This window comes from Eretmochelys imbricata, chromosome 2 (genome assembly GCF_965152235.1).
Source record: "Eretmochelys imbricata isolate rEreImb1 chromosome 2, rEreImb1.hap1, whole genome shotgun sequence".
Lineage (NCBI taxonomy): Eukaryota > Metazoa > Chordata > Testudines > Cheloniidae > Eretmochelys > Eretmochelys imbricata.
This window is the reverse complement of record NC_135573.1, coordinates 203388314-203402855: the sequence shown is the minus strand read 5'-3', so window position 1 is coordinate 203402855 and position 14542 is coordinate 203388314. Positions and strand designations below refer to the sequence as shown.

Here is a 14542-nt window from a genome sequence, read left to right as displayed (position 1 = left end):
AACTCCCTCTACTTTTCCGTTCTTCCCCACCATCTCAGAAGGGGAGATACACACATTTGGTTCAAGCACAGAGAGAATGCACTATCCATGAAAGGGAGATGTGCACTGGGGGGAAGCCCATGCCTGAAACCCCTCACAGCTCAACGACTGGACTGGACCCTTGGACTGGACAAGGGGATGAACTTTTCTCGGGGAAAGGAGAATGCATGCCCAAAAATGTTGGCGCTGACTGGCCCCCCATGCTCCCCGTCCCAACAATTTAAACTTTTCCTCAGACGGCAGGAGCCCTTTTCTTCTTCAGCTGCCTTGTCCTGTCTTCCAGTAAGTCTAGCCAGTGAACTGCATTTCCAGGATGCTGTAGATGTGAACAATTTCCTGTTTTGGAGATCAGGAAGGAATTTTTTCATATTGGGCCAAATTGGCTGAGGTATGGAGGGTTTTTCACCTTCCTTGCAGTATTGTGAAGACATGATTGGGGTAAAGGAGACTAGGATTTGGAAGTCTAATACTAAGAGCTAATACAGGAATCTGTAGTTTGTCACAGCTGATGGCTGGTGTCCAGTGAGGATACAAGTTAAACAGGTAAATGAGACTCAGCATTTTCACTGGAGGACTCTGTGATTGTAAGGAGAAGGGGAGACCTGAAGTCTTCATAGACTAAAGTCCCCCTTGGTATTCCTTATAAACCTCACAGGGATGGGAAAATATGAGGACTCAAAAGTGAGCTAAGGCCTGGAGGATAGGCCAAAGGGCCTATCCAGGGTTATTGGTTACATGGATGAAGGTCTGTAACCAGGCACTGGACCTAGTTAAATGCCTGATATTTGAGATGAGTGGGCATACGCCTCCGCTCCCCAGTGTTACGTTACTAAAGTTGAGTCTGCCACGTAAAATCCATTCTCCTGCAATTTCATTCTCCTGCATGTACTTTCTGGTAATAAGAAAAGGAGTACTCGTGGCACTTTAGAGACTAACAAATTTATTAGAGCATAAGCTTTTGTGAGCTACAGCTCACTTCATCAGATGCATACAGTGGAAAATATAGTGGGGAGATTTTATATACACAGAGAACATGAAACAATGGCTGTTACCATACAGATTGTAACAAGAGTGATCAGGAAAGGTGAGCTATTACCAGCAGGAGAGCGGGGGTGGGGGCGGGGCGGAGAACGGGACCTTTCGTAATGGTAATCAAGGTGGGCCATTTCCCCATGTTATTCCCCCACCCCAACTGTTCCTCACACTTTCTTGTCAACTGCTAGAAATGCCCTCCCCCCCACTGGTAATAGCTCACCTTTCCTGATCACTGTTGTTACAGTCTATATGGTAACACCCATTGTTTCATGTTCTCTGTGTATATAAAATCTCCCCACTATATTTTCCACTGTATGCATCCGATGAAGTGAACTGTAGCTCACGAAAGCTTATGCTCGAATAAATTTGTTACTCTCTAAGGTGCCACAAGTATTCCTTTTCTTTTTACGGATACAGACTAACACGGCTGCTACTCTGAAACCTTTCTGGTAATGTAATGCTCGCAACTGAAAGAAATACTTCAGGTCTGTTTGCACCAGAAATGTGATTCTGAAGCTGTGATATTCTAAGCATGCAGCCTGAAACTGGTTAGACCTTTTTTGTTCTTATTACAGAGAAAATTCATTAGAGACACAAGGTGGGTGAGGAATTATTATCTCACTTACCTTGTTTCTCTAATATCCTGGTACCAACACGGCTACAACAACATTGCATAGAGCAAACTCACATCGGCTTTGCTACCCACTGACATCTGGAGTTCATATAAAGATACTTGAGGAAGTAATGTCTATTAGGAAAGCTTACTTCACTGATAGGAAGTTTAATGACCAAAAAAATATTCATACATGTCCTTTCTAAAGTATTGTACTGTAGTACAAGGAACCACATAATTTCTGCTCAAGGAAGAACTGTAGCAGTCACTAGGGAGAAAACCATCTCTCTGATAAGCGGGCCCTAAGACCATTACATAAGTCAGAACCAATACCTTAAACTTCCCCTGGAAGCTAACAGTAAGATCATAGAACACTGGTGTCATGTCCTCACAGCAAGAAACATCACTAACATGGGCCATTACATTCTGCATTAGCTTAAGCTTCTGACTTACAGCTCAGCCCACATATTGTGCACTGCAGTCAGTCTGCCCTAGGACTAAAGACAGGCACAAATCCCCCCCAGCAAAAAATAAAAGATTGCTATCTTTGAGACAGACTGACTCAAATGGAAAATCAGAGACTATGAGACCTGTTATCTGATCATTTAAAAACAGTGGAGTATCTAAGCAGACCTTCATACTGTGATAATAAATGATGGACATGTACCTGAAATCAAGAGGGCTATATCTTCTGATTGCTTCCCCAAAGCCACCATAACAACAGAGTGTTTTCGGTATCTAAGCTAAACAACATTAACATCATATGAAAGTTAGTCTAGGTGTTGTTATACAATGTTTTGATATCTGTTTGGACCACATTCTTTGAGCTGAGTGTGCCCTCATGTTAGTTCCAGACACTTGTCTGTTATAATTTCTCCAAATGGCGTGTTAGTGGGATTCACTGCATTATGGGTCTTTCTGAATCCATTATTCCAGAGAGCAAAGGACCAATGGGGATAGAAAGACTATTTCTTGTTCCTCTGGTCAGATCCAACTGGAGGACTTCCATACATGATATTATCATTCTTAATAGCTGATGGAAATATCTGATGGAGACCATCATTCCCAGGAGTTAAAGGAGGTATCACATGTAGAAAAAGATTCCTTTGAGCCTCACTTTGTGTGAGTGTCCCAGGAAAGAATTATGACAGGGATGGTCTTGGGGCATAGGCCTTCATGATGCCTCTCAATCTGAGTTAACCTTGCTCCTTTCCTTTCTGATACTTGTTTCCATAACAATGACTAAGACTGATTATTCTGGGTGATTTAAATTCCCACACCGACAACACTTCTGGGCTACTTCCTGATTTCATGGCCACCGGGACATATACAGGAACGTCCTAAGGGGACTTCTGGCTTTGCACACTGCAGGCTATCTTCTGGATCTGTATTTCTGAGTATGGTATTGAGAACCTCATCATGAACATAATGAAGTCAGGAGGTCCAACTTCATTTGGGACAAAAGAGAGTGAATTTCATTGGCCCACCCTCTTGGGAACAGCTTGATTTTAAATGGCTCTGATGATGAGTACTGTTAATCTAACAGAACATTCTGTCAATAGTCTTTGAAAGATATAATGTTTTGCTGTTCTTGATCATCAATACAATTGTCTCTTAAGGCCCTCTGCCTCAGGGCAAGGGAGTAATATGCTCCCTGCAAGAAGCACTGCATAACAAGTGGGCAGTCAAATTCTGTTTCCAGTTGGTTCTCTAAATTCCAAGCTTTATAGACAGCAGTGAACTGCGAAGGAAAATTTAGCATGCCAGGGGCAGATGTCTCATTTGAATCACACCTATTGTAACATTAAACACTATGTTGTCTTGTGGAAATGCGTGAAGTAAAGAATATTTTCTTTGCTTCCATCGTAACATCCATAAAGTCCTGGTCATTGGAGCTGCTCAGTGTGGTGAATAACCTGGTTAACTGGACTCCACTATGTTACAGATTTATGTATTTCACATACTTTTCTAATAATCTTGTAGATAAAAATCAATCTTATCTGAGCCAAGCTGTTTGTCCATACTCCATGGGCGCAGAGTTGTATGATGACAATACATAATTTTAAATTCTTCAGTCTCTAAATTGTGTTGGCAATATATTGCCATACCGGTTCTCCTTTGTGCAGTTCTAGCCCTAAATCTACATTACCTATTTTTATGTAAACCCATGTTTTATTAGAAAGAATAAAGGATTCTCAGAGATACATCTTTTAGTCTTCAAAAGTATTAGGTATTGGTCTTTATCTAATGATTGATAGCAGGCTACAAAAGTGATTGTCCATTCCTCTGTAGAATACACGGTGCTGACATTAACTTGGAGCCCTATACACACTGAGAATTATTTTCCCAACAGTCATTCAAGCCACCTTCCAGTGGTTTTTTTACTACTCATTTTTATCCTAAATTTTCTAGATTATAATTCTCTCTCCTTTTGAAAGAAAGAAAATGACAGGAGTCAGAACAAGCAGCAATGTTGATATAAGCAGTTGAAATGCACAAATATACAGTAAGGTGGACAAATGTATATCTGACTCGTGACACCCTGATAAACATTGTAAGCAACGCTTTGTGAATTCACTCTAACGGATTCTCTCCCTTTACTGTTCCGCCTTTATAACTGTTGGTTAGCTTAAATCTTCATATTACAGTAAATCAAACCCATGGCAGTCTTCCATATCTCTCTGAATATTAAATTCATCCTACAAACCCATGCGTCAGAAGCTATTAATTCCCCTTAAATCTACTGGATTACAATGCTTAGATATGTTTCATATTGCCAAGTTCGTTTTTAAAGACATTATGACAGAAGCCAAAATGGAAGCTTTCTTCTATTCTTCTTCCTCAAATACAGACTTTTCCCTGTACTTCAAACGGGAAGCACACCACCTGCATCAAGGAACAATATAATGACAAATCTGCATTCCATCCTCACAGCCACCCAGTACTACTCATTATCATCTCAGCACATAATTATGTAGCAAGAGAATAAAAGACAGATGAACACTTTCCACTCCTCACCCAATCTTTCATTCTCTTTATAATGTAGGCTTCTAACATTGCAGACACTACAGTAGGAAATCTTAAGTCTAAATGTATACAGAAGGTGGGGAAAAGAGGATATAAGGTAAAATGTATCAGACTATCATTTCCAGTCTAGTACATAACAGCACAAGAAAATGTAAAAGAACAGAAGGTGCTCTTTCAATCAAAAGAATTGCAAACTTTTGGAGAAGCCCAAGAAGCAGTGAGGATATCAATCATTTAAGAAAACTAAAGGCAGGTAGTTTTGGTTTAAAAACAAAGAAATGAATCTTACAGAACTAACTGGTATTTATTTGTTGCCCCAATAAGGTATTTAACTGTGATGTTTCAGGAATTACCCACATTTATTTGCACAAAACAAATATTAGTTACATCCACTGATTGTGAGGAACCATATAACACAACTTTAAGAATAGATAAACAACCTCTTTTTCAAGTAGTGTAAAGATAAAGTCCCTTCCACATCAAAACAAAACATAGCTTTCCAAATGACCTTCACAGGTACTTCTCACCTTACCACTTACTTCTGCATTTGTAACCTTCTTACTACAACTACTGTTTTGCTATTAAAAAGATGATTGACAGAACAAGTCCATAAACTCTTAGGTATTAAAGTTAATATTTGATTCAGCCCTGAAAAACCCATCTTAGATCCCTGTGAACTACACTTACACATGGTTTAATTTGTGGGACTTGCAGAGGATTATAAATTTTCCTAGAAAGACATGTGGGCATACTTAGCATAAACTCATTCTACAGGTAGGACAGACTAGGGATTATAAAGCACTGAATACGCTTTCTAAAAGCTTCCCTTTTACATGCAATGTTCTGCCTAATTCAAATAGTAAAATATTACAGGACAAATTCAACCCAGGAAGTCAATGAAAGTTGTGCTCACTTAGCCTAGGACAGAGTTTAGTCTCAAATACTTAGAGATGTGCTTTTTCCTTTGCTGGACAAAAGTTTGCATTTGCTTAGTTTTTAGTATACCATTATTGATTTTGATATGTTAATTTGTTTCAGTACCAACAGGCAGATTAGGTGGCTTCTCTATTAACTGCACAATGGATCAAACTTGTTTTTATTGTAATTGCTGTCCAGCTAATTGATCACTGTAAATTAAAACTATAAAGCAACCATAATTGGTTTGGACCATTCCATAGACTATTTCTCTTCTTTTTGGAGGAGAAGTATGAAGGGCATAGGTAAAAATTGAGATGTTCTGGCTTTTCATTAAAGAGGACTGATGCCTGTGATTACTTTTTCAGGACACCATCAAAGTTATCTCCTAATGTGATGACTAACCCCTCCAATGTTGCACATTGCTAATTTTTTTTCCTTGGATGCAGTAAGTAATACATATATTCCTTTACTATATTAATGAAATTCTTTAATTTCATTTCTCCCTCCCGAGTGCGATACAGTTAGGAGAAAGAATTCTGGCTTGTATTGAGGTGGCATGAGAGAGAAACAGGTGGATGCCCTACAGCAGAGCTCATAGCAAAGCAGCTAATAAAAATAGTAGTGGGGCTGCACAGCTGCTGTCGTCTTTTCTGAAACACAACCTTTCTAATGCTACCTACTGATCTATTCTAATGACTGCGGTCAAAAGTTACCCTATCAACTTGCTACTACTACGCTCCATCAAAAATATTTTTTGCTACCATGAGGCTATACACAAAATAGCTTTTTTACTGGACTATAATTCTAATATCAACCTACAGTGCCTGAATCTGAACCTCACACTTCAGTACAAACAAGCAGCTATCCTAGCTAACTGACTGATCTTCATAAAGTGGAACCATGGGGGGGGGGGGCAAAGACATTGGCAAATACTGTTCTGAAGAGAGCTTTTTCTGTGCTTAGACAAAACTGTCATGAAATATTTATACCCAACTGTACACAAGCTTTTTTATTTTATATGGATGTGCTTATACAGAATTTGTTTAACACACCTAATACTGGTATATAACCTGCCTTCAGGGTTATGATGAAGAAGCTTCCAAATATAAGCACCAATGGTTTCAATTTTTTTTTAAAGAAAGCTTTTACACTCTGGACATGCGGCACTGTGTTTCTGTGTGTTATTTTTTATATATCCATATGATAAACATTGATATCATCTGGTGGCGGTTACTGCATGCAGCTTCTTGAGAATTTCACTCAGTTCAATATTAATATATGTAATTCACTCTAAACTCTTATTACATAAAACAAATTAGTTGTAAAAATATTATGTGGTAGTATCTTTTTAAATTTATTCATCATCTTTTAAATGAAATGTAAAATAATCATCCATTACAAATAACTTTAAATGGAAGAAAATGCCCTAAAAAACATGTCTTTTTAAAAATTTCCTTTCTCAAGTTGAGAATACAGCCTGGCTTTAAGTTGACACAGAAAACACTGTATAAGAAGCAACAGAATGGTTTTGCAATAATTATTTTGCACTTTAACATGAATTAGATGTAAGGGTCAGAGAAATTAACATTTAAATACCATTTAATCTAGGACATTAATCATCGTTAACCCATCTAATTCTACAATTAAACTGAATATTCAATCTGTCAACCTCTCTAAGTATCTAATCCTTTTATTCAGATTTAACTATTTTTTTTTCTAAATTTAGGGGACGTTTATTGTCTGAAAACCTGTCATTGAACTACCACTATAATCAATTTACAGTTTCATTTAAATATATTTTTGTACATTTTACTTTCCAACAACAAAATAGTCAAATGAGACGTAACTGAGACAGATTCATTTATTTCGTATTGTATACTCAATGCGTAGAATCGCCATAAACATTAATCGGCTTTATTCTGACACATACTATTTAAAGCGTTAAAAACCCCAAATATCAGAGGGTAGCTGTGTTAGTCTGTATCCACAAAAACAACAAGGAGTCTGGTGACACCTTAAAGACTAACAGATTTATTTGAGCATAAGCTTTCGTGGGTAAAAACCTCACTTCTTCAGATGCATGGACTGCAAAACCCCAAAGACACCGGAAATAACTCATGGGGTTCGTAAGGAGTTAAACGGCCTTTCACTTTTATTTTGCTCATTCAAACCCAGCCCATATTGATAGTTGCTGAAAAATTATCTGAAGGATGCGCAGTGGCCTACTATGATTGGTGGTCACATTTCACATAGTAGACAGGTGTCCATATTAAAACAACCACATTTGGTACATGTTTTGGGCATCCGAGAGATAAAAGACTACATGGACATGAAAAGCAAACTAGCTTATCACACCTAATGGTATTCCCTTTTTGGTCAGCATTGACTCACAATGGCAGGGTACAGGAACACAGGTCCCAATGCCGTGGATAAAAACATAAATAAATAATCTCTCTCTCTCTCAGTCTCCTGGGTCACTTTTCTCTAATGGCCAAATTCTCTGTATATTTAATATAATCCAAAGAAATATCACTATTCTGGCTACAAGATGAACACAGTGAGTTGTAAATGTTTCCATCCTTCTACTTTTACCCCTTCAATTTGAATGAGACCACAAGCACACACAACCCACTAACAAACCTTTCCTCCCTTAAATTATTTTCATCACTGTGACGTAATTTGTCCTAAAGATACCATGGAGCTTGTAACACAAGGTCAAATATCCCTGGTCCCTCATTCCAGCAAGCCATATGGTATGGGGAAAAATAGATATTGTTGATGGCTGTCTCAAATAAAACAAGCACTAAATAAAGAAATCATCAAGCAGAACATTCAGATGCTTGATCTGAACTAGCAAAATTGTTAGTCATACCACAAGTACTGTACTGACCTAGTGCTCAAGTAAACAGTTTTTTTTAAAAGGAGGTAACCAAGTCAAATTTCTGAATATTAGCCGCACAAGGAAGAAGCTTCTGAAAATTAGTATTAAAGCATACACAAATCCTGAGCCGGTGACTTCAACAAGTTTCTCTGTCATTACAAATAGAAGAATGACTGCTGCTAAATGTAAAATGTTAAAAACAAATATATGAAGTTACATAAATTATAAACAAATATTTGTCCTTCACCTATCACTGAAACTGTGAAAAGTTTAAGACACGTTGTATTTGTAAAGAGACCTAGAGGCTGCCGAACTCAGTCCAACTGGCTATCCCAAATCCATTACTTATTACAAACCTTTCACTCTGCCTATCCGTCTTATCTCCTTCCTCATGCTCCTGCACCATTTTAGTAGACTATTCCCAGGATTGTGCATTGTGAGACAGTGATTTAAATTACGGTTAAATACTAAACCAAACCAAAACCCCTTTGTTCGCAAACACATTTTGCAACTAATTTAATCAATGTGCTCTCATGAGCTCTTGATGTAGTTACCTTACTTAAGCTGGAAATGTAACGTAACTACTACTAATAGTTAAAATGACTAGAAATGTCTCCTCTAGCTCAAAAAACATTAACCACTACACAAAATTTGGCATTTGAGGCAGTCAACTTGCGCACAACTGTAAACCATTATTCAGAAAAGTGCCTATCTGACAGCACTAGAGGCAAGAATAATTACAATATGCTCACATTATTTTTCCTCACTTTTTTCAAGTACTTCACACTGAATCAGAAATTTGTAATGGAAATGACCTGCTAGAAAATCTAGTCCACTCCCTTGACAATGCTGGTTTGTTCTCTATGATACATTTTTTAGAGCTTTGCCCAGCCTTGGTTAAAAGTGTCCTAGTTTATGGGGCTTTCACTGCTGCTATCGATAATTTTACAGCTTAATACCTCCCTGTCAAGAAAGTTTTCTTGATAGTCTCTCTGAAGCGTTCCTTTTTTTAAATTTCATCCCACAAGCATAAAGTCTCCACTCTTTCTACCTGTGTGTGTGTCACCTGAGAACACACTGTCCTTTCATTGTTGCCATATTGCACCGCAAACTCACATCTACTTTGCCTTCTATGATTACTCCTCACCAATACTGAGTTTCAGGTTTTGCCTTCCCAGTGCATATCTGTGTTATAGATCAGTTTTGTCTCAACATATCAGTTTGTATTCTTCCAAGTTGTTTCTTATTTTCTCTCTATCCATATTTCTAAACTCTCAAGGTATGTGAGCATTATTTTTCTGTCCTCATTGGTACTTATACCACTTTCCAATTTAATATGATTTGTGAAGTTCAGTAAAGAACTGTCTACCTCTTCTTCCAGATCATTAGTAAAATTATTAAATAAAATGAGACCCATACAGTATCCCAACTAGATAATCTGCCTTGTCCCCAGTTTTAACACCTTGTCATTGATCTTTCCTTGTTTGCAGCCCCTTCGGCCAATTTTCAGTTTATCTGACGGGGTTCATATCACAGCCCACTTAGCTTAACTTTGCAAGATTACACGAGAGATTGTATCAAAGACTTTACAAAAGTCTAAATCTATGTATATCATGTTACAAAATTAGTAAATGAAGGTAATTTTATATAAAAAGCAATCAGGTGTGATAAAATTTGTTCTTTATAAACCTAGGCTACTTATTGTTCTCAGTTCCATTATCCTCTAGATCTTAAATGATTACGTCTCTTAAGATTTCTTCCATTTTACTACAGATTCAAGTTAGACTTCATCTTTAAAGATCACAATACAACCTTGACATTTGTATAAGACAGATATTCTAGTAACCTAGATAAATCTGCAATATTCATATCCAAGGAAACAACATGACAGAGCCCAACTTAAGGTAAAATTGTTAGTCAGCATTGCTTACAAAAACTTTGACCCTGAAGTAAAACAGCAACATATTCGCTTATGGCAAGTATATACATGGGTTCCCAACTGTCCCATGTATACAGAATAATCAAACTGAACTGAACTTCTACATTTTAGAAAACTGAAGCTGGGTGACGTTAGAAGAGTCTTTTTCCAGAAATTCCCACTCAAAAATATTTCAAGTAAATACTTCAGAAAACTGTAGTACAAAAATACTTCCAGGCATACAATAAAGCATTTTCATATGAAGTGTGGTTAGCAGAATAAGCACATGAACACAAAGGTAAGTAGTGCTTTTTCTTAACTACATTTTCCTTTATTCCTGAAGACATTAATGTTTTAAAACAAGTAGGACAAATATTCCCTAATTTAAGAGAAACAAATTGCAAGCAATTAAAATAAACAAGGCATTATAAACACTTACAGTCCATAAATCTGTGGAGCAATTTCTAGCCTGTTCAGATGCATGTACAGCTCAATATCATGTTTCTTCAGCAGGTGATCCTGTATCTGGTTTACTTTAGTTACAATAGCAATAGATGGACCTAAATCCTGTGGCCTCGCAAATGGTATAGGCGTCATCATTGCATCTTTCTCCTAAAGACAGAAAAACAAACAGAAAATGAATTATTAGAACACTTTGCATGAAACATCAGTATAGATGTACATGAGAGAGAATTATTTTCCTGTAATCGTGGACTTCTGAAGTAAACATCTCAACAAATCACTTTACCCAGCTCAGAGTTCTGGTTCTGGCAGGAGTGCCTCACAGTCCACTGCAGGGGAACCTGTTGTAGGGACCTGCCCCCCACTTCAAGTTAACTTCATTCTATTGGTCAATATGCTCCCATGTTGATAAAGAGTAAAAATGTAATCAGAATGACAGAACCGCAAGTCTGTGCAGGTTTCCTAGTGTCAGGCACTAAAAAGTCCAGTAACGAATAAATGAAAAAATGTAATAAAGCAACAGATCTTAACAAATGTTTGGTTTTTTTTAAAAAGAAACGAAGTAAATGTGCTTGGACCAGTCTTATTTAAAGGTATGTTTTTTTAAAAAGAAAAGTCAGGAGAAGTAACTTGCCTACTGAAACTGTTAAACTTTTAAAATTAGCAGATACGGTGAATAAGATACCACACTGAAAAAAAATAAGTGGGAAAATACAAAAATAAGAGATATTGTAAAAACAATATAAGGGATTGGGAAAATGATCACAAGACTCCAAAAGGGTTACAGCTTGATACCAAATCTTGATTCTGGCAAAGCACAGGACAAATCAAAGTCCTAGATTTTAATGAAAGTCTGCAGGAAAAATAACACGTAATTGCTTTTAAAATATCTTTAATGGAAATAAATCCAGAGCTCGCTGCCATAGAAAACTGAGGCCCCGGTCCTGAAAACTCTCATACACATGCTTAACTTTAAGTATTGTGAGTAGTCTCACAAATGCAAGTCTTTTATACCCTTAAGTATTTGCAGGATCCAGGCTTTGTTTTGCCCAGAATGGGCTTTGACATGTTCTTTGAATTGCTGGCCCACCAGACTGTTATAATGAGAGCAGTAAGGCAGCTATTTAAGACATGATGCTCTTGGAGACTGTGGAATCTATTAAGTTAGCATAAAATGAAACAAAAACCTGAGTAGACATTGCAAAAGCTTTAGTCTGACCCAGATAAAAGCATAGGAACCTTTCTTGACATCAAGCCTACAAAGGGATTTCCATAGCAGGATGATTAAACTGTAATTGACACCATCAGATTATTCCTGAGAAAGGTAAGGTGTGTGTCAGAGAGGCTTGCCGCTCAGTCACTCTGCAAAGTGAGGCAAATGGCTTTCACTGTGTGAAATATGAACTCCCAGGAATCGAGTTACTAAAAGGGAACCATTCATCAGATTAGGAGCACTGTATTACCCCATAACAATGTAGCAGTCCCATATTCATCTCATAGCCAGGAACTAGCTGCAGAGTATGCTCTTAACTACAGCTGGTTTCAAAGGTTCTACCCATTTCTAGAGGAATTCTACAAGAAATGGTAGAATCTTTGATATAGTACTTTTTTTTTTTTTTAAACAGACACCCGCTTTATTATTATTTACTTTCATCACAGCACCCAGGAGCTCCAGTCATATACCAGGTCTCCATTGCACTAGGTGATGTACAAACACAGAACAAAAAGACAGCCCCTGACCCAAAGCACTTGCAGCCCCAATATAAGACAAGAGGCAATGGATAGATTCAGACAGCTGGGGGAATACAAGGAAACCAAGAGACAAAAGGGGCATACCCCACAAGCAGAGTGAACTAGGTGATGTCAGCAAACAGCACATTAGTTCACTGATTTTTTTTTTGAAGGTGTGTGTGTGGTTTTAGTTAGGAGGAAGAAGGGGCGGGGAGGAGAGGCAGGTGTGGTGTGAATCTGAGGTGAAGAGTCTGAGACAAGAAGGGGAGATCTGGCGCAAATGACCTATCAGCCCAGGGAAGAAAATGTCAGAACATTCTACAGTTTTGACTTCCACTTTGCCTCCTTCTGGTCTTACAGGCTGGAGTCTCCAGCTGGCTGCTCTCAGATTTTAGGAGATATTGCCCATCTACCAACCTGTATAGGAAATGGTGGGTGACAATGCCAAACTACCTACAGAGGGAGCCACCATCGACTTGGACTGCCTATCATGGATGGTCTTCCGTATATAAGAGATTGATTATTTTAGTCACATTCTCGCTAAGTAATGGGAATGCCAGATCTCTAACATTCGTTGCCCTTCTCTTCATCCGCAGTGGAGACTATGTAGCCTCAGGAGAGTTTTCGGTCTCCTTTTTGCCTAAATAGCGACACAGACTGTTGCAGGTCAGAGGTAGAGTAGTCTCTTCTCACCAGAGGTGGAGCTTGGGGCTTCAGTGGAGGCAATACATGGCTTGAGCTGCCAGTGTTCAGTATCACTAGGCTGGCATCTTGAAACACCAATGGAATCAAAAGGTTTAGTGTAATCAGATGATACTAATGCATTAGGTCTGTCTGGGAATTTTGAAGATGTCAAAGTGCAAGGGCCTATCTTGTGTATCAATGTGCTCCTTGAAGCATAGGACACAGAAGTCATGCTTTTCTGTCAGCAAAACTTCTAGGCAGACTACAGTCAGTATTGTTTTTGAATCTAATGGGCAACTTCTCCATTCTGGAAGATGTAAGGGTTCTAAAAAAATGTGCCTCAAAATTTGCCCATCCATAAAATGCATCTTTGTCATAGGGTATTTTGAAGCCAAATTGATTACTATTTTAAAACATTGAGATCCTATGACTGATGGCCATACAGCACTACAGAAAGGAGTGTTATGACTAGTCAATCAGAGAATCAGGGCTTGAAGTAGGCCAATAGGCTTGATTGGTAGGAAGTTTAGCCCTCACAGTACATAAGTGTATGTGGCTGCCCTTTAAAGATACCAGAGTGGTGTGTAGGGTCAGAATGGCACTATGATGTTTGTTTCCAGTGCGGATAGGTGATTGTAGGATGGAGAGCTCCCACACAGAAGATTCTCTTAGCAGCGGTCCCCTTGTTCAGTATTATTGATGAAGAGCCTTCAGAATGAGGAAGGCAATGAACAGAATGCCAAGTAGAGGGATGTGTTTGGGCGGATCTGAGTTAAGAACAGCATAATACACTCGAAAAATTACGTACAGGAGTAGGGTAAGGGAAGATAATCCGTGGATTACAAGAAAACTGGAAAGTTCACTACTAGCTGCAAGCTTGAGACTCCTTAGAATTTGCTCTTTAATTAAAAAAGTCTCTTGTTTGGAGACATCCAACATTCCAGAAATAGAGAGAAACATGATTGTGAAATGGTCATGATTTTGGTGAATAATCTAATACAAAGATTGATCCACAGACTGATTAGTTCAGACAAATTATTCCAATAACTACAAAAACAAATTTGTGTTTAAGATCAGCAAGGATTTCACTGCTAAGCCAAACTGGTCGTCTGCCATATTTACTATTCTTTCTACACATCGGGATGGTTTGTGTGTCCAGGCACTTGCACTTGAACCAATTTGTAAAAATCATGACTGGTTCTCTGTCAGCTGATAAAGAGGAAAGAAAGGATAT

The 14542-nt window shown here is 38.2% G+C and overlaps 1 protein-coding gene across 1 annotated transcript in view; it reads right to left on the bottom strand.

Annotated features, from left to right (window-relative positions):
• TBC1D5 (TBC1 domain family member 5) overlaps positions 1 to 14542 on the bottom strand; it is a 480265-nt gene that overhangs the window by 174348 nt on the left and 291375 nt on the right. The window contains exon 14 of the mRNA XM_077811294.1: positions 10871 to 11043. Within this exon, the coding sequence (XP_077667420.1) occupies positions 10871 to 11043 (173 nt within the window). The remainder of the gene's footprint in view (positions 1 to 10870; positions 11044 to 14542) is intronic.